This window comes from Hyperoodon ampullatus, assembly GCF_949752795.1.
Source record: "Hyperoodon ampullatus genome assembly, chromosome: 2".
NCBI lineage: Eukaryota > Metazoa > Chordata > Mammalia > Artiodactyla > Ziphiidae > Hyperoodon > Hyperoodon ampullatus.
This window is the reverse complement of record NC_136915.1, coordinates 35,978,710-35,993,223: the sequence shown is the minus strand read 5'-3', so window position 1 is coordinate 35,993,223 and position 14,514 is coordinate 35,978,710. Positions and strand designations below refer to the sequence as shown.

The following is a 14,514-nucleotide window of genomic DNA, read 5'->3' as shown; positions in this document are numbered from 1 at the left end:
GCACTCCTTTCCCGCTTCCTGGGCGGTGGAGAGGGGCCAGCCCAGGAGAGGGGGAGCCGCGTCGTCCCAAGCCTCTCACCCCCACGGCTGTTAGCTCACAATCCCCGAGGGGCAGGGGAGGGGCCACGGGGCCTTATTTAGCAGGAACAGGGGCCTCAGTTTGCCGGGGAGCCTTGCAGCGGCGCGGCAGGGGGAATGGAGGGATCCGAGAGGAGGGGACGAGTCTAACATGGGTAGCGTGGACAGGCTTGGCAGGAGAAGATACCAGAGTGCACGGCGTGTGGGAGGGAGGTGGGCTGGAAGGGAGTTGCGGGGAGATAGGCTGTAAAGGGATGCTGGGGTCCAGACTGTGAAGGGCCCCTAGAATGTAAGCCCCCTCCGTGTGGGCAGGGCTTTTGCTGTGCTTGGTGCACTGCTGTATCTTTGTGCCCATAAGAACGCTTAGGCATAAAGTACATCCCCCAACCCCCATACTTGTTGGATCAATGACAAGCTATTTTCAGTCCTGAAAATAGGAGATTTTAAGTAGGGAAGTGACATGGTCAGGTTGGTTTAGAAAGATTATCCTGGCAGCCAGTGTGGCGGAAGGCTATGTAACACTGCATGAGCTGAGGGGGGCTGGAGCAAAGACATACTGTTGGACAGCAGCAGAAAGGAATGAGTAGTCGGACCAGGAGCCACTGTGAGATGGAATGTGAAGAGTGTGGGAGAGGAGTGAGAGGGAGGAGGTAAGAGCCTCTCTGAGGTGTTTAGGTTCCACAACTGGATGAATACGTGCCACAGAGAGAAACGTGTTAGTACTGGGCAGGATCCCAAGCACCAGTTCTAATACCTGCCCCACTTTCTCTGACCTACCTAGTTGCTAAGTTCCAGCAGCAATAGCTTCCAGGGCCCCACAGAATATGCGAAGAAAAGGGGTGGAGCTAGGAGGTCAAGTGATTCTTTGCCTCATCTTGCAGCCTGGAGGGGGAAGAGAAGTATAGGACCTAGCCTGTCCTGAGTGGCTACTAGCCACTGGGCACTGTGCTCAATGCTTTACAGACGTTATAGTCATCTTACTGGATTTTCTCAAATGCCCCTGATGTATTAGCATTCCCATTCTCCAGAGAGGAAATGGGCATTACTCGATTTTACTGAAGGTTACACTGTTATTAATTAGTGGATCTGAGACCTGAACACAGTTTGACACTCAAGTCACACCTAAGGTGTTTGAGAAACTAAAAGGGAGAATCAGGATGGAGGCAACTTCAGCTGTGCTGGGAGTCCAAGCCCAAGAGTCAGGTCAGCTCCTTTCTATCATTTGTATTTCTCTTCATTTGTCCAGGCTACATGGACCATTAAAGTGGCAAAATAAAAATGGTCACATAATGATTATACCGGCTTTAACTTTTAGCCAGATGTACATTCCAGATCTAACACTTGGCAGATGTGTAAATTTGAACAAGTTACTTTGGTTTCCGCAACCAAATCTGTAAAATGGGATTGCCGTGAGAATTAAATAAGCTTATATGAAATGCTCAGCACAGCGCAGCAGCTCAGTCATCATCATCATCATCATTCTAAGGACATGATCATGCCTCTGTTAGCCTGGACATCCCCAAGGCTTCCTTCAAAAGAGGGAGACGAAGCAGGGAGAGCTAAGAAACACCCTCCTCCCCAGCCACCAGAAGTTTCTAGCCTCCTCCCATTCTGTATCTCACATAAGTAGAGAACAAGAACAGTAGGGTGACTGTCTACACTTGTACTAACATGATAGCCACTAGCCACATGTGGCTCTTGAGTACATGAAATGTGGCTAGTCTCAATGGAGGCAGCTGTACATTTACCAGAGTTTGAATACTGAGTTTTAAAAAAATATGTAAAATAACTAATTTTTAGTATTATTTGTTAAAATGTTAATATTCTTATATACTGGGTTAGAGTAAATTATTAAAGTTAATTTCACCTGTTTTTCCTTATTTTTTAATGTAGCTGCTAAAAAATTTTAAATCACATGTGGCTCACATTCTATTTCTCTTAGCTGCATTAATTTAGATGCCCTGCAGGACCTAAGTACGGAGCTGCAGATGTCCATCCATCCATCCATTATTAGAGTATTTATTATGTGCCAGGCACTATTTTAGGTGCTAGGGATATAGCAATAAACAAGATACTGTTTCTGCCCTCAGAGAACTTACACTCAAGTATGGGGCAAAGGCAACAAATAATGTCTAGTCACGACAAGTGCCATAGAAACCAAAACAGGGTCAGAAGTATTTTGATGTGAAAGGAGTTGGTACTTCTGATAGGGTAATGAGTGAAGTGATATTTGAGCAGGGACCTAAATGTTGAGAAGACACAAACCACGAAAAGACCTTGGGGGAAATGTTCCAGGCAGATAGAGCTACAAATGTAAAGACGCTGGAGCAGGAACAGGCTTGATGTGCTGATGAGCTGAGCACAGTCAGTGGGAATGCAGTGAGTACTGAGAATGGTACATCACATAGAACCTTGGCAAGAGTCTGGACTTTATTCTAAGTGTAATGAGAAATTTGGGGTCACTTTTTACAGAGGTATAACCAGACTCACTTTTTTAAGAGGATGACTACAGTCTCTGTGGAAACAGAATGAAGGAGGGTGAGAATGGAGGCAGGGAGGCAAGTTAGAAGGCTACTGCATTCGTCCAGGCTAGAGATGTTGGTGGCCTGGACTAAGGGGGAGGGGTGGAGGTGGTGAGCAGCAGTCAGATGTGGGATGTATTTTGAAGACAGAGCTGAAAAGACTTGCTGATTGGTGTGGGAAAAACAAACAGAATCAGGATGACTTGGGTTTCTGGCCTCAATAGCAGTGTGACACAGGTGCTGATGGAAAGAGAGGCACTGGTAACAAAAGAGGTTTGGGGTATAACTCAAGACTTCCATTTTGGGCACATTAGGTTTGTAAAGACATCAAGTGAAGCTGTTCAATAAATGAAGTCTGCATAAAACTCAGGGAGGGATCAGGACTGGAGACACACACGTGAGTCAAGAGCATATGGGTGGCATTTAAAGCCATGGGAAATGATTAGATCACCTAGTAGAGAAAGAAAAGAGGGCCAAAGACTTGGCCCCAGAGCAGTCCAAACTATAAGTGTCAGGAGACAGAAAAGATGCAGTCAGTGAAGCAGAAGATGGTAATATTCCAAATCAAAATGAAGAACAAAGCTTTTGAGTAGGAAGTAGTCCACTGAATCAAATGCTGCTTGGACCACGGAAGTCTAATTACTCCAGGCACTTAGTAGCTCCTCCCTCCCAAGCTCTGGCTCCTTTAGGGAATGAACCTTATCTTGTATGTGGGGGGGTTGCACATGGGCTTTAGTGCCAGAGATGTGGGCTCAATTGTTTTTAAGTTGTGTGACCTTAGGTAAGTTACTTACCTTCTCTGGACCTTGATATACATCGTCTGCATGCTCATCACTAAATACTCAAGTGAACTACTCCTATAGTATCCCATATGCATGTTACTCTGTCACTTTTGTATTTTAACTTATTCACACCTCTATGTAGAGATATTCTAGGACTGTCCTAATCGGCCAAAACAGGTTATGGTTATAGCTATGGTGAAACTTTAATCAAATAGTAATGTCTGAGCCTGATCTCTGCCACTTTTTATCTGTGTAACCATGGGCCAGTTGCTTAATGTCTGAGATGCCCCAGCTCTGTAAAATAGGAATACTGTATAATACCTCATTGATGGTGGATTATATAAAGATTAAATCAAACAGTTGGCTATGCTTGGCAGAAAAAAAGCTCACTAAACAGTATTTATCATCTTTGTGTCTACACCACCAATACTCTCAATACTTGTGGACTGATAACTTGAGAAGGTAAGGACACAAGCAAGCCTTCTTTCCCTCCTTCTGGAATGCTAATGTGGAGAAAAGGAGGTAGTGTCAGCTGTTACACCCAGTGAACCAGGCAGGGCCAGCATGGTGGATTACTGAGGCAAATACAGATTGCTAATTATTTTGGAAAATAGCAGGGACGTCTTCCTCTTCCACATTTTGTTGACTGGATTCCCACCATCCACACTCTCAAGCCAGAAATTCAAGCATTATCCAAGATTCTTTCCTTCCACTCATTCTGCCACATCGTATTAGTTAACAAGATGGTGATCTACTGTACTTTCAAAATGCCATACTTCATCAAGCCTAAGATGCCATCCACTGTTAAGACAAACCATTATTAAACGATGACATACTACTGACACCTAGAAGCATCTAGGGCCGAGAGATTAAAACGTGGGGGAAGAAAGGTACGTTTACAATTGATGAAATACAACACCTCTCAGTCCATCACCATCTTTGTTCAAACCTCCAACATCTCTTGCCTGGACTGGGTTGGAGGCTCCCAGTGGTTTCTCCCCCATTCATCCTCCACTGCCAAGATGAGCTTTCTAAAAAGGCCAATTTTACCAACTCCCTACCCCCAACCCTTCAATTAGCTCTCCTCTCATACCCGCCTGGCCAATATTCTTCACTGTAGCTGCAATTCCCCAAATGTCATATTGCTTCTTGTCAGTGTCCCTCACGTGCTATTTTTTTGTCTAGAATTACTTTTCATCCTATTCCTCATCAACCTATCTCCTAGTTGTTAGAAGTAAGTGTTCTGGCTGGGACCTATCTCACTCCACCCTTCCTGACTGGCAGGATTACTCTGGTTGATATGGCTTGTTAAGTGGATATCCCTTTGTTCATTCACAAATAAACTCCATCCAAAAATAAACCCTGCCCTAACCCCCAAAGACATCCTTCCTACAGAGACGACAGTTGGAGCCTCCAAACAAGCTCTAACTCTTGCTCCTTTTTCAACACCCAAGCAGGTGTCAGCTCTTCGAAAAAGTCTTCTCAAATTCTCCAAGCTGAGTTAAGCAGCCCTCCCTGGTGCTCCATGATATTCCATGTGCACCTCTATCATAGTCCTTCTTATACCATGTTGTAATGGCTGACTTGCTTTCTCCCCCACTAGACCGTGATCTTCCTGGAAATACGGGCCTGTCTTACTCACCTGTGTCATTCTCCAGAATCTGGAACCTGGAAGGCACTTAATACACAGTAATTAAGTATTACTCACTTATGGATGGATAGATGGATGGATGAGTGAAAAATGGTTACTGTTTATAATCACTGGGTGCTAGTCCTCCTAGGAGATGCTACCTCCAAAATCACTTCACAATGCCACTAACTTTCTCTAAGCTTGGTAACTGGCTTAATCAGGAAAGCACAATGGCACTACCTGGTGGTCAGTGTAGGGAGCACACCTTATTGAACAAAAGAAAGTTTGCTTTTGAATCACTGTTCTTTTCTGCTCCAGTGGTTAGGAAATGTCAAGGGTGAGGTGGATCTGTAGCAGTATTCACAAAAATTTAAAATGCAATATCCCTTGTAACAAAGTAAAAAAATTTTAAAAAGTGAGGTCGGTTTGCGTTTTCAAGACAACCAGGAAACTGCAGTGACGCCACCTGGTGGTCAGTGCCAGGAGCACACCTTATTGAACGGAAGAGAGTTTGCTCCTGAATCACACTGCTCTCTGTTCCAGTGGTTAGGATAAATGTCAAGGGTGAGGTGGATTTGCATTTTCAAAAGATCAAGCTGATGACTGAATACAGAATGGACTGGAGAAGGGACCAGAGGAGGAAGCAGGAACACTAGGGGGAGGTTATTTTGTCAGAGCTGAGAGTCGCGTCCAGATCTGTGACTTCAAAGCCACCAAGTCTAACCACTTTGTAATACTGCCTCTTCTACCCACAGCCTTCCTTCTCCCTCTAACTGAGCACTGCGGCATACAGATTCTAAGATTCAAGGATTTCCACCTTCTGGTATTCACACCCTTAGGTAATTACCTCCCTTGAGCGTGGGCTGGCCTAGTGACTTGTTTCTAATTAACAGAGCACAGCCAAGATATGAGATGTCACTGCCATAACTTCCATCCTGCTAGCAGACTCTCATCCTTGTTGGCTTTGATGAAGACAGTTGCCATGTTGGTAAGACTCATGTAGCGAAGAACTAAGGGCAGCCTCTGGCTAACAGTTCATTAGTAAACAGAGCTCCACAGTCCTACAAACCCTTGAGGAACTGAAATTCTGCCAACAATTTAAGTGAGCTTGGAAGCAGATCCTTCTTCAGCTGAGCCTTCAGATGAGGACACAGGCCTGGCCAGTAATTCGACTGCAGGCTTGTGAGAAAAGAAACCCTGAAGCAGAGGACCCAGTTAAGTGTGCCTGAACTCCTGATCCATAGAAACTCTGAAATAATAAATGTGTGCTGTTTAAAGACACCGTTTGTGGTAACTACTGCAGCAATGGATAACAAAGCACCTACTCAAAATGTCATTATCATGCAAGTCAAAACCTTCTGAAAATCTGGGAAACTTTCTGTAGTAAGAATCAACTCTTATACCACTAGTGTGTGTGTGTGTCCCAGTTCCTGCAGCCTCCCAGCCAGAGGCTTTCGCGGCTGCCTCCAGAGCATCCTCCTGTGAACTGAGTGACCAAGTATCATCTGTGCGACCTTGACAGAATCTAGTCCCAACCTCTGCTAGGCCTTTGTGGACCATTTACAGCTCACAAGGAGCGAAGCTTATAAGGAAAGGCCATTAACACCAGGATGAGATTGTGGCATTACCAAGCAGATCAACACAAAGGACATTCATCCCCAGAAAGGAACTTGGGCAATTTGATTTCAAGTACAGATCTCTCACTCCTTTTACAGCATGTTGTAACAGATTATATGGCACTGAAGGAAGTACAGCAATGCTGGCTATGCTATCAATTTAGCTAATTCCATTGAACAAACAGGAAGTGAGGTAGAGTCCCACAAGAGCTCAGTCAGAATCAGCATAGAGTAACTCAGCCAAAAAGCTTCTGTTAAGTTCCTGAATAATTCAGGTCAAAATGAATTTTAATCTGAGTTAACTCATAATCAACAGGTTGGCTGTTTTTCTTGTTTCTCACCCACTGTCCTATTCTCTTTTCCACAATATTCTAAAGTTGCCACTTAATGGATTCTTCCTGCTGCAGATGGCGGAACTCTGGATCTCCTGCTCAGTGGGGCTAGAGAGTGGATTCATAACATTGTTAGTGGTAGCCTCCAAAATCTCTTCCAAGTCTAAAATTCTGTGAGTTTGGAGGCTGACTGTCCCGAAACCTGGCCATTGCTGCTGCCTCAAATTCTCCAGTCATCCTAGCTCAGCAGAAAGAGCAGAATGGGACAAGCCAAACCTTATCAATCGTGCAGAAATGCCAGAACCACACACTCGCTCGCAAGCCAAGCCAAGCTGTTTATCATCTGCCAGTACCCAACATTCTGGTTCCCAGACGAATCTGAAGCTGGAGTTGCACCAACTGTCAAATAGCCACAACCCCAATCTCAAACACTTCTAGTTACTAAGAGACTAACAACAGTCCTCTCTGGAAAATGACTTGCCAATCTTTTCGAGGGAAGAAGAAACCCTTCTTTCTCTAATGCTCTGACTTATGGGAGAACAGATGGAGAGAAAGGAGAAGGAAAGTACACTGGCCAGTACTCTGAAACTGACCAGTTGAGTATCTGTGACCTGGAGAGGATCCCAAAAGAGACTGATGTGATTCTTTACCATCCCAACTAAAAGTAATAACGACAGCATTTACATTCACACGGGACCACCTTCAAAGAAGTTCATGATTCCCCTACATGCCCTCGATTCTCACGCCACCTCCCATCAAGGCAGAGATTGGGGCAAGAAGGAGGTGACAGGTCCTAGTCATGACAGCCTCTGTCAGAGTCCACTCTGGAAGTGGAAGTGAAGCCCTGGAAGCTGGGTTCAGTGCTTGGAGGCAGAGCCACTGGCTGGCTTAGCAACTTGTTCACGATGCTGATTTTAGCATCCTGCTTCTCAGCGTCCTCATACGGAGTCCAGGACAAGTCGTGCTGTAGCTTGTAGGCACCAAGGAAGTCATGTGGACAACCTGTCCCCCATTCCTAGAGAAGGCAAAGGAGTCAGTTCTGATCAGGGCAGGGGATAAAGAAACTGAGCTCATGTCCTAATTCTACCACAATTTTCTTTTTTAGCTTTTCACTCCAGACCAGTCAGAATCATTCTTAGAAACCATTACATTACACATCAGATACCTCCCTTAACAGAGATAATGACTGTGAAATAATTTAAGCACATGCATATTTTTCAGAGTCATGTCTGGGCTCATGCCACCTCCAGTTTTCTAGAAAACCACTTCCCAACCCCTATGCCTACATTTTCTCACACACACCACACCACACACACACACACACACACACACAAACAACACACCCAAGAATTTCTCAAAGACAAGAGTAGATTTTTGTGCAAAAATGAAATGTTCTGACCTTTGGAGAAATAATCGAAAAATACCGCTGACCACTCTCCCGTTTATAAAGGTAGTAAATGTTGCCAGGTTTTTTCACTATATTACAAGCTACGTGGTGCAAGTCAGCATCTCTGCGAGCATCCTCCAATACCTAAGAACCACAGAGATGTAACCAATTAGGTATTAGGTAACAGGCACTCATACTCAATGACCATCCCACACAAAATCTGGAAACCGTTCGATGCCTAGGGTCTTGCTCCCCCACAGCAGTGAATCATGACTGAGATCCAGATGATACTGAAGAGAAAAATTACACAATGTTACGCTACTATGGTATAAAAATGCTTTTAGGAAAATTGTATTTCAAAACGTTGAGTGTTACTGGCTTTTGAATGTTTTTTACATTTCCTTCCAATTTTTCTGTGGTCAGTACATTTCTTTTATAACTGAAAACATAGTTTCCCCTCAAAATGCTTTATCTCACTGAGCTTTCTCCCAGTGAAAACACTTATACTTAACCTCTTGGGCTTATTCTATTTTACTCAACACTTCTATATTTCTAGGAGGTACTGAAACAAGTAAGTTACAATGATTATAAGCAAGTTCAGTCAATCCTATGAACTAAGCGAAGAAAATGAACGCTTATCTAAAAGCCACTACTTACCTTCCTGGCTTGTTCTTGCAAATGTTCGATTTGCTCGGCTATGACTGTCAGCTTGTTGGTGGCATTTGCTCTGACAAATTCATTAGCCTAAGGTGAGAAAAAAACTGAACTGTGGGTCAAAAAAAGGATAAGGCTTCTACGATGTTCTTATTTAGATCCCAATGTTATGTTAACATCTTTGCTTATGCCTAAAATACTCTTCCCATTCTCACCATTCCCCCATGAACGCCCACTCATCCCAAGGCCCAGCTCAAACAGTACTGCTTACAAAAAGCCAATGCTGACACGACCCACATCACAGAAATAAGTGCTCCTTTTCTATCTCCCAAAGCGTCTACCTTGTTCACTCTAGATTCTAGTCACACTCAAAGTTTTCAGTCTTCCAACATGCCCTGCTCTCTCTTGCTTCCAAATAATATGGACTATGCCCTCTCCTCCACCCAATGTTTCCTTCTTGCTCTTTTGCCTGACTGACCCCACTTATTCCTCAGGTCTCCATTTTTTTTTTCTCACATTTAAACATTTCTGAAATCAGGGATGGGTTTTACAATGAAAATCCAAAGACACTTGTGGTATGCCTCTTATCACCTGCTATATAGGAACCTAACTATTTATAGAAAGAATCTGTTAATCTGACCATTACCTCAGCTGAATTATTTACATCACACTTAATTATATTTTAACTTATATTTGCATTCCTAATTATTACTTAAAATGTATTTTTAGAAGACTGCACTATGATGTAGACCTGAAACAATTATAATATACACAGAGGACTATCTGCCATGTGCTAGGAAATTCAACTGAAGGCACTGGAAATTGCTTAAAATAAATAACTTTCAAAACTAGGAGAGACAGGTATGACCAATTCATGTATTGGGAAGGATTATCACTCAGACATCAGAAATCCATCAGAAACCTCCAGATTACTTTTCACAAAAAGCTGATTAACTTTTTTTTTTTTTTTTGGCCACACTGCACAACTTGCAGGATCTCAGTTCCCTGACCAGGGATTGAACCCGCGCCCTGACAGCAAAAGTGCAGAGTTCTGACCACTGGACCACCAGGGAATTCCCCCCAAAACTGGTTAACTTCTAGTGGTATACAATTAAGTTAAGGAAAAGAAAGTAAGAGGTTAAATTTGAACTAAGAAATATTAAGAGAATTTGCTGGTTAGTTGTGGAAGCTTAAGGTAAAGGTCATGTATAAGCCATGTTACGAGTGAATACAAACAACTGAGTAAGCTGAGTCAAGCCTCTATCTGTTCCACGAATATACACTTAGCAATTACTGTGTGTCAGACACCATGCTAGGCACTGCACACATTGGCAAACATGAGAAAGAGGTCCCTGCCTTCGTTAAGATTACAGTCTAATGCAACTATCCTTTAGAATATGAAACAAGTCACATATGTAATTTAAAATTTTCTAGTAGCCCTGTTAAAAGTAAAAATAAATAAGTAAAATTAATTCTAATAATATACAGAATTCCCTGGCAGTCCAGTGGTTTGCACTCGGCACTTTCACTGCGGTGGCCCAGGTTCAATCTCTGGTCAGGGAACTAAGATTCTGCAAGCTGCATGGCGCAGCCAAAAAAGAAGAAAAAAAAATCTAATATTTTATTTAACCTATCAAAAAAATTATCATTTCAACATGTAATCAATATAAAAATTGTTAAGAGATATTTTACATTTCATATTAAGTGTATATTTTATATTCACAGCACCTATCAATTTGGATGCTAAATTTTCATTGGAAAAACTTGATCTCTATTGAGACTTCATAAAATTTACAGTTGAAAGAGTTGAATCACATATTCAAATATTTCCAAGTATACTTAAAAGTTTCCAGTAATTGAATCAATTACCAGGTTTTAAAATTTAAATTAATTAAAATTGTTACAGGGAAGAACAGAATCTGACTCCATGTTGAATCTGTTTCTTTTACTTTAACCTTTGCTTTTCACTGCTTTTGTTACTATAATCACTAAAATGATGCTGTCTATAGCATAAGCATACATAATGGCCTGCCTCAGGAACCCGGCCCCTCTGCCTGAATGTTAAACTAAAATGCTTTTGTTCTGCTCACAAGGAGACATTCTGACCCTGCCCACCTGTGAATGGCTGCAAAAAAGAAGAAATTAACACACCCCCTCCCCAAAACTAGCCAAGCCAGGAGATATTCTGCGACTTATGGCCTCTTTCCTTCCTCACCTCTTCCCTCTCTCTGTTCTATAAACGAAATTGGCAACCAGACCCCGATAAGATGGCACTATAGGACATTAGTCTGCCAGCTTCTCGGACGCCCCGCTTTCCGAATAACGTCACTATTCCTTGCCTCAACACCTCGTCTCCCGATTTATTGGCCTGTTGTACAGTGAGCAGAGCAAGCTTGGGCTTGGTAACAAATTCACATTAAAATTTAAAACTCAGTTTCTCAGCTGCACTTAACCACACATTCCAAGGCTCAACAGCCATATGAAGCTAGTGGCTACCATATTGCATAGCACCGCCCTGGGGAGTGATACAGACACCAAAAAGAAAGATAATTAGTGTTGTATGTACTTGGAACAATGATGCACTATCATGAAGGAAATAACCATAATTACATGCTAGAAGCAGATCAAAGATAACGAATGAAGCAACTGGTTTAATAACAGGGAGTGGTGAGGACTGCAGGAATTAGAATGCACGTGTAGTCTAGAGGCATTTAAATTCAATTTAATAATACTGTCATTTGGAATGGGGTGGGGTATAGCCTTCTAAAGATAAGAAGGCCAGGTCTTCCCTGGTGGCACAGTGGTTGAGAGTCCGTCTGCTGATGCAGGGGACACAGGTTCGTGCCCCGGTCCGGGAAGATCCCACATACCGCAGAGCGGCTAGGCCCGTGAGCCATGGCCGCTGAGCCTGTGCGTCCGGAGCCTGTGCTCCACAACGGGAGAGGCCACAACAGTGAGAGGCCCGCGTACCGCAAAAAAAAAAAAAAAAAAAAAAAAAAAAGAAGGCCTTACTGAGGATGTGACATTTGACTTGGGTCTGAAGGAAAGGAAAGGGCCAGCCATGCAAAAAACCAGAGAAGCAGCTTCCAGGCATTTCTAAGGCCAGTGCAGCTTAAGAGTAGTTAGTGAGGGGAGATGTAAAAAAGAGTGCAGGGACCAGATCATGTAAGGCTTTATGGCCCTTGACACAAGAATTTGCATTTTGTTCCAAGGACAATAAGGCACCTTATGGCCAAGGAGAGAATAGGTGGTTCCTAGAGCTAGGATAGTTTTGGGTTAGGAGTGGCCTTACAGTAAATCTCCTTTCTCTTAAGGGGGCAACAAATCTGTCACTTGTGCACAAATGAGCCTAATTAAAACAGAAATGAGAGAAAGAGTACCAATAATGATAAGCACAAACTCTGGCCCTAATCACTCTGAGGCCCTTTGCATATTGTCTCATTTAATTCTCATAACACCTTATGAAGTTGGAGACAATGAACTCCAACTTCACTTTCTCATTTTAGGAATTAGACTCAGAGAGGTGAAGCAACCTGTCCAAGGTTTCATAGCTAATAAATGGCAGTTAAAGATTTCAACACAGATCAGTCTGATTCCAAATTTCATGCCTTAAAACCAGGGTTCCCGAGCTTTCACACACGAATGCCTAAATGGCATGTTAAGAAGTCAGTCCTGCTAGAAAGTACATTTCAGTACACAGATTGAAATATGCTTGATTCTCTTTATCTCCATAGTGTTTTTTCTTCAGCTTCTCAAAGACTAATACTGGAAAAATGGAAGCAGCACAATAATGCATCCTCTGTATTTCACTAGATTGATTATAGGCTAAAGGACAAAAACCGTGTTCCTTCTTTCTTTGTTTCAGGCCATTGTAATACACATAATGGTCACTCAGTAACCCACTGAAAATGTTTTGCCTAAGATCTGACTTTGGGAGCCTCCCTCCCAATAGGTGATCTGATTAAAAAGACACATAATGTTCTCCTAATCCATAAAAGTTATACCTTGCTTCCCACCTCTCTAGAAAAGAGAAAGCACATGATTTGAATCAAAGGAGCTTTCCTAAGCATTTGAAAATTTCTTAATTAAAACAAACAAAACTGAAGTAGAGATGTACATGTAAGGGAATTTGAGCATATTATTAATTTTTTTTCGAGCAAAATGAAGGCCTTTGACCATAACCAAGGCCAAATGTGATCGTGTATACAAGGACAAGGGGGATAGCATAAGCTTTAAAGTAGTAGCAAGGCCCTGTACCTGTACATATCAAAGAGGGTTCTACAACTGGACGTCTTGGTAAGAAAGATTAGATGAAATCTGGTTTTTCAAGAAATTTAGATCTAGGAGCTCTCCTAGTTCACACCCTGCACTTTATAGATAAAGAAGTTGAGGTCCAGAAAAAAGTAATTTATCTCAAGTCACAATGCAAGTTAATATCAAAACTGAGATTAAAACGCATGTGTCCAAACTCCCAGTGCTATTTCTGTTACGTCATATTTCCTCCTTATTTTACTTCTTTTGGCAATCAATGTCTAAGCACTGGGCTTGGGAATACTGTGTCCAGTGAATGAAGACAGAGGGCAAAACTTAAGAGTCCCCGACCTTCTAAAAGATGTTAAGCTCTACAAGTCCTCAGGTCAGAAGTAAAGATCTTAGGGAAGCAGTTTAAAGTAAGCGGGCTATGCATCCCTGCAGAACTGCGTTAGAGTGATCTTGAAAGGTCCCTGGAAACTTCCCTTCACGTGTCAAATAGGAAGAATAACTGTACTGCCTACCTGACAGGGCTGTCCTAAGGCCCAAATGAAATCATGAATATTTAAAGTACTGTGCAAACCTTCCCATGAAGGGAGATTATGGGCACTCAATTTGCAGCTGAAGGGGTCTTTGGTTGGTCTCAGAAGATCAGTTGGAGTCAGGCCACCGACTCGCCATGACCATCAGTTTTCCCCGCGTATAAAATGGAGACGAGAACAAATGCTACCCCACACTAAGTGGTTTGGAGGACCAAACGTGCACGAAGCTGGTCATTTACTTCCCCAGCCGCGCCTCCTCACCTTCTGCACCTGCTCTGCGAGCGCCACGAGGTCTAAGGGGTCTCCGACCCGGTGGGTGTGGTAGGGGCTCACCAGGGCCAGGCCGCCGGGGGTCGGGGTGAGCTCCACCAGGGCTCCTGCGACACACACCCAGGAACACAGGCCGTGAGCACCCGCCCTCGGCCTCCCGCGGAGCCCGGCAGACTAGCTACTCCGGGAGGGCTTCTTTTCCCCACCTGACTCCCGCCCCGCCTACCTCCCAAACCTGCCGCCGACAGAACTCCTTGGTTTTCTATGACTCCCTGGGTCGTCCCGGGCGTTGCAGCGTCTTCCATGACAGCACCTGCCTCTCCCTACTACCCGGGCAGCGCGAGGCTGCAGAGCATGCGCAAAAAGGCCCATGGGCGGAGCTTCCGTGTTCCCTGGCCATTGGGCGTCGGAGCTGCCCGGAGCTCGGAGGTGTGGCTGCGGCTGACGCTC

The 14,514-nt window shown here is 43.6% G+C and overlaps 1 protein-coding gene across 2 annotated transcripts; it reads right to left on the bottom strand.

The window, feature by feature from the left end:
* Window positions 1–7,657: 7,657 nt before the first annotated feature.
* LOC307068010 (uncharacterized protein C1orf50) lies at window positions 7,658–14,382 on the bottom strand (the record flags this gene model as incomplete). Of its 2 annotated transcripts, none has more annotated exons than XM_079725629.1 (5): window positions 7,658–7,975; window positions 8,360–8,491; window positions 9,005–9,091; window positions 14,056–14,171; window positions 14,291–14,382. In XM_079725629.1, 5 exons carry the CDS (start codon window positions 14,367–14,369, stop codon window positions 7,754–7,756), a joined length of 636 nt encoding a protein of 211 aa, XP_079581755.1. In that variant the 3' UTR covers window positions 7,658–7,753. The 2 variants fall into 2 exon arrangements, with proteins under 2 accessions (XP_079581755.1, XP_079581756.1); XM_079725630.1 differs by having other exon boundaries at window positions 14,300–14,369.
* Window positions 14,383–14,514: the final 132 nt, after the last annotated feature.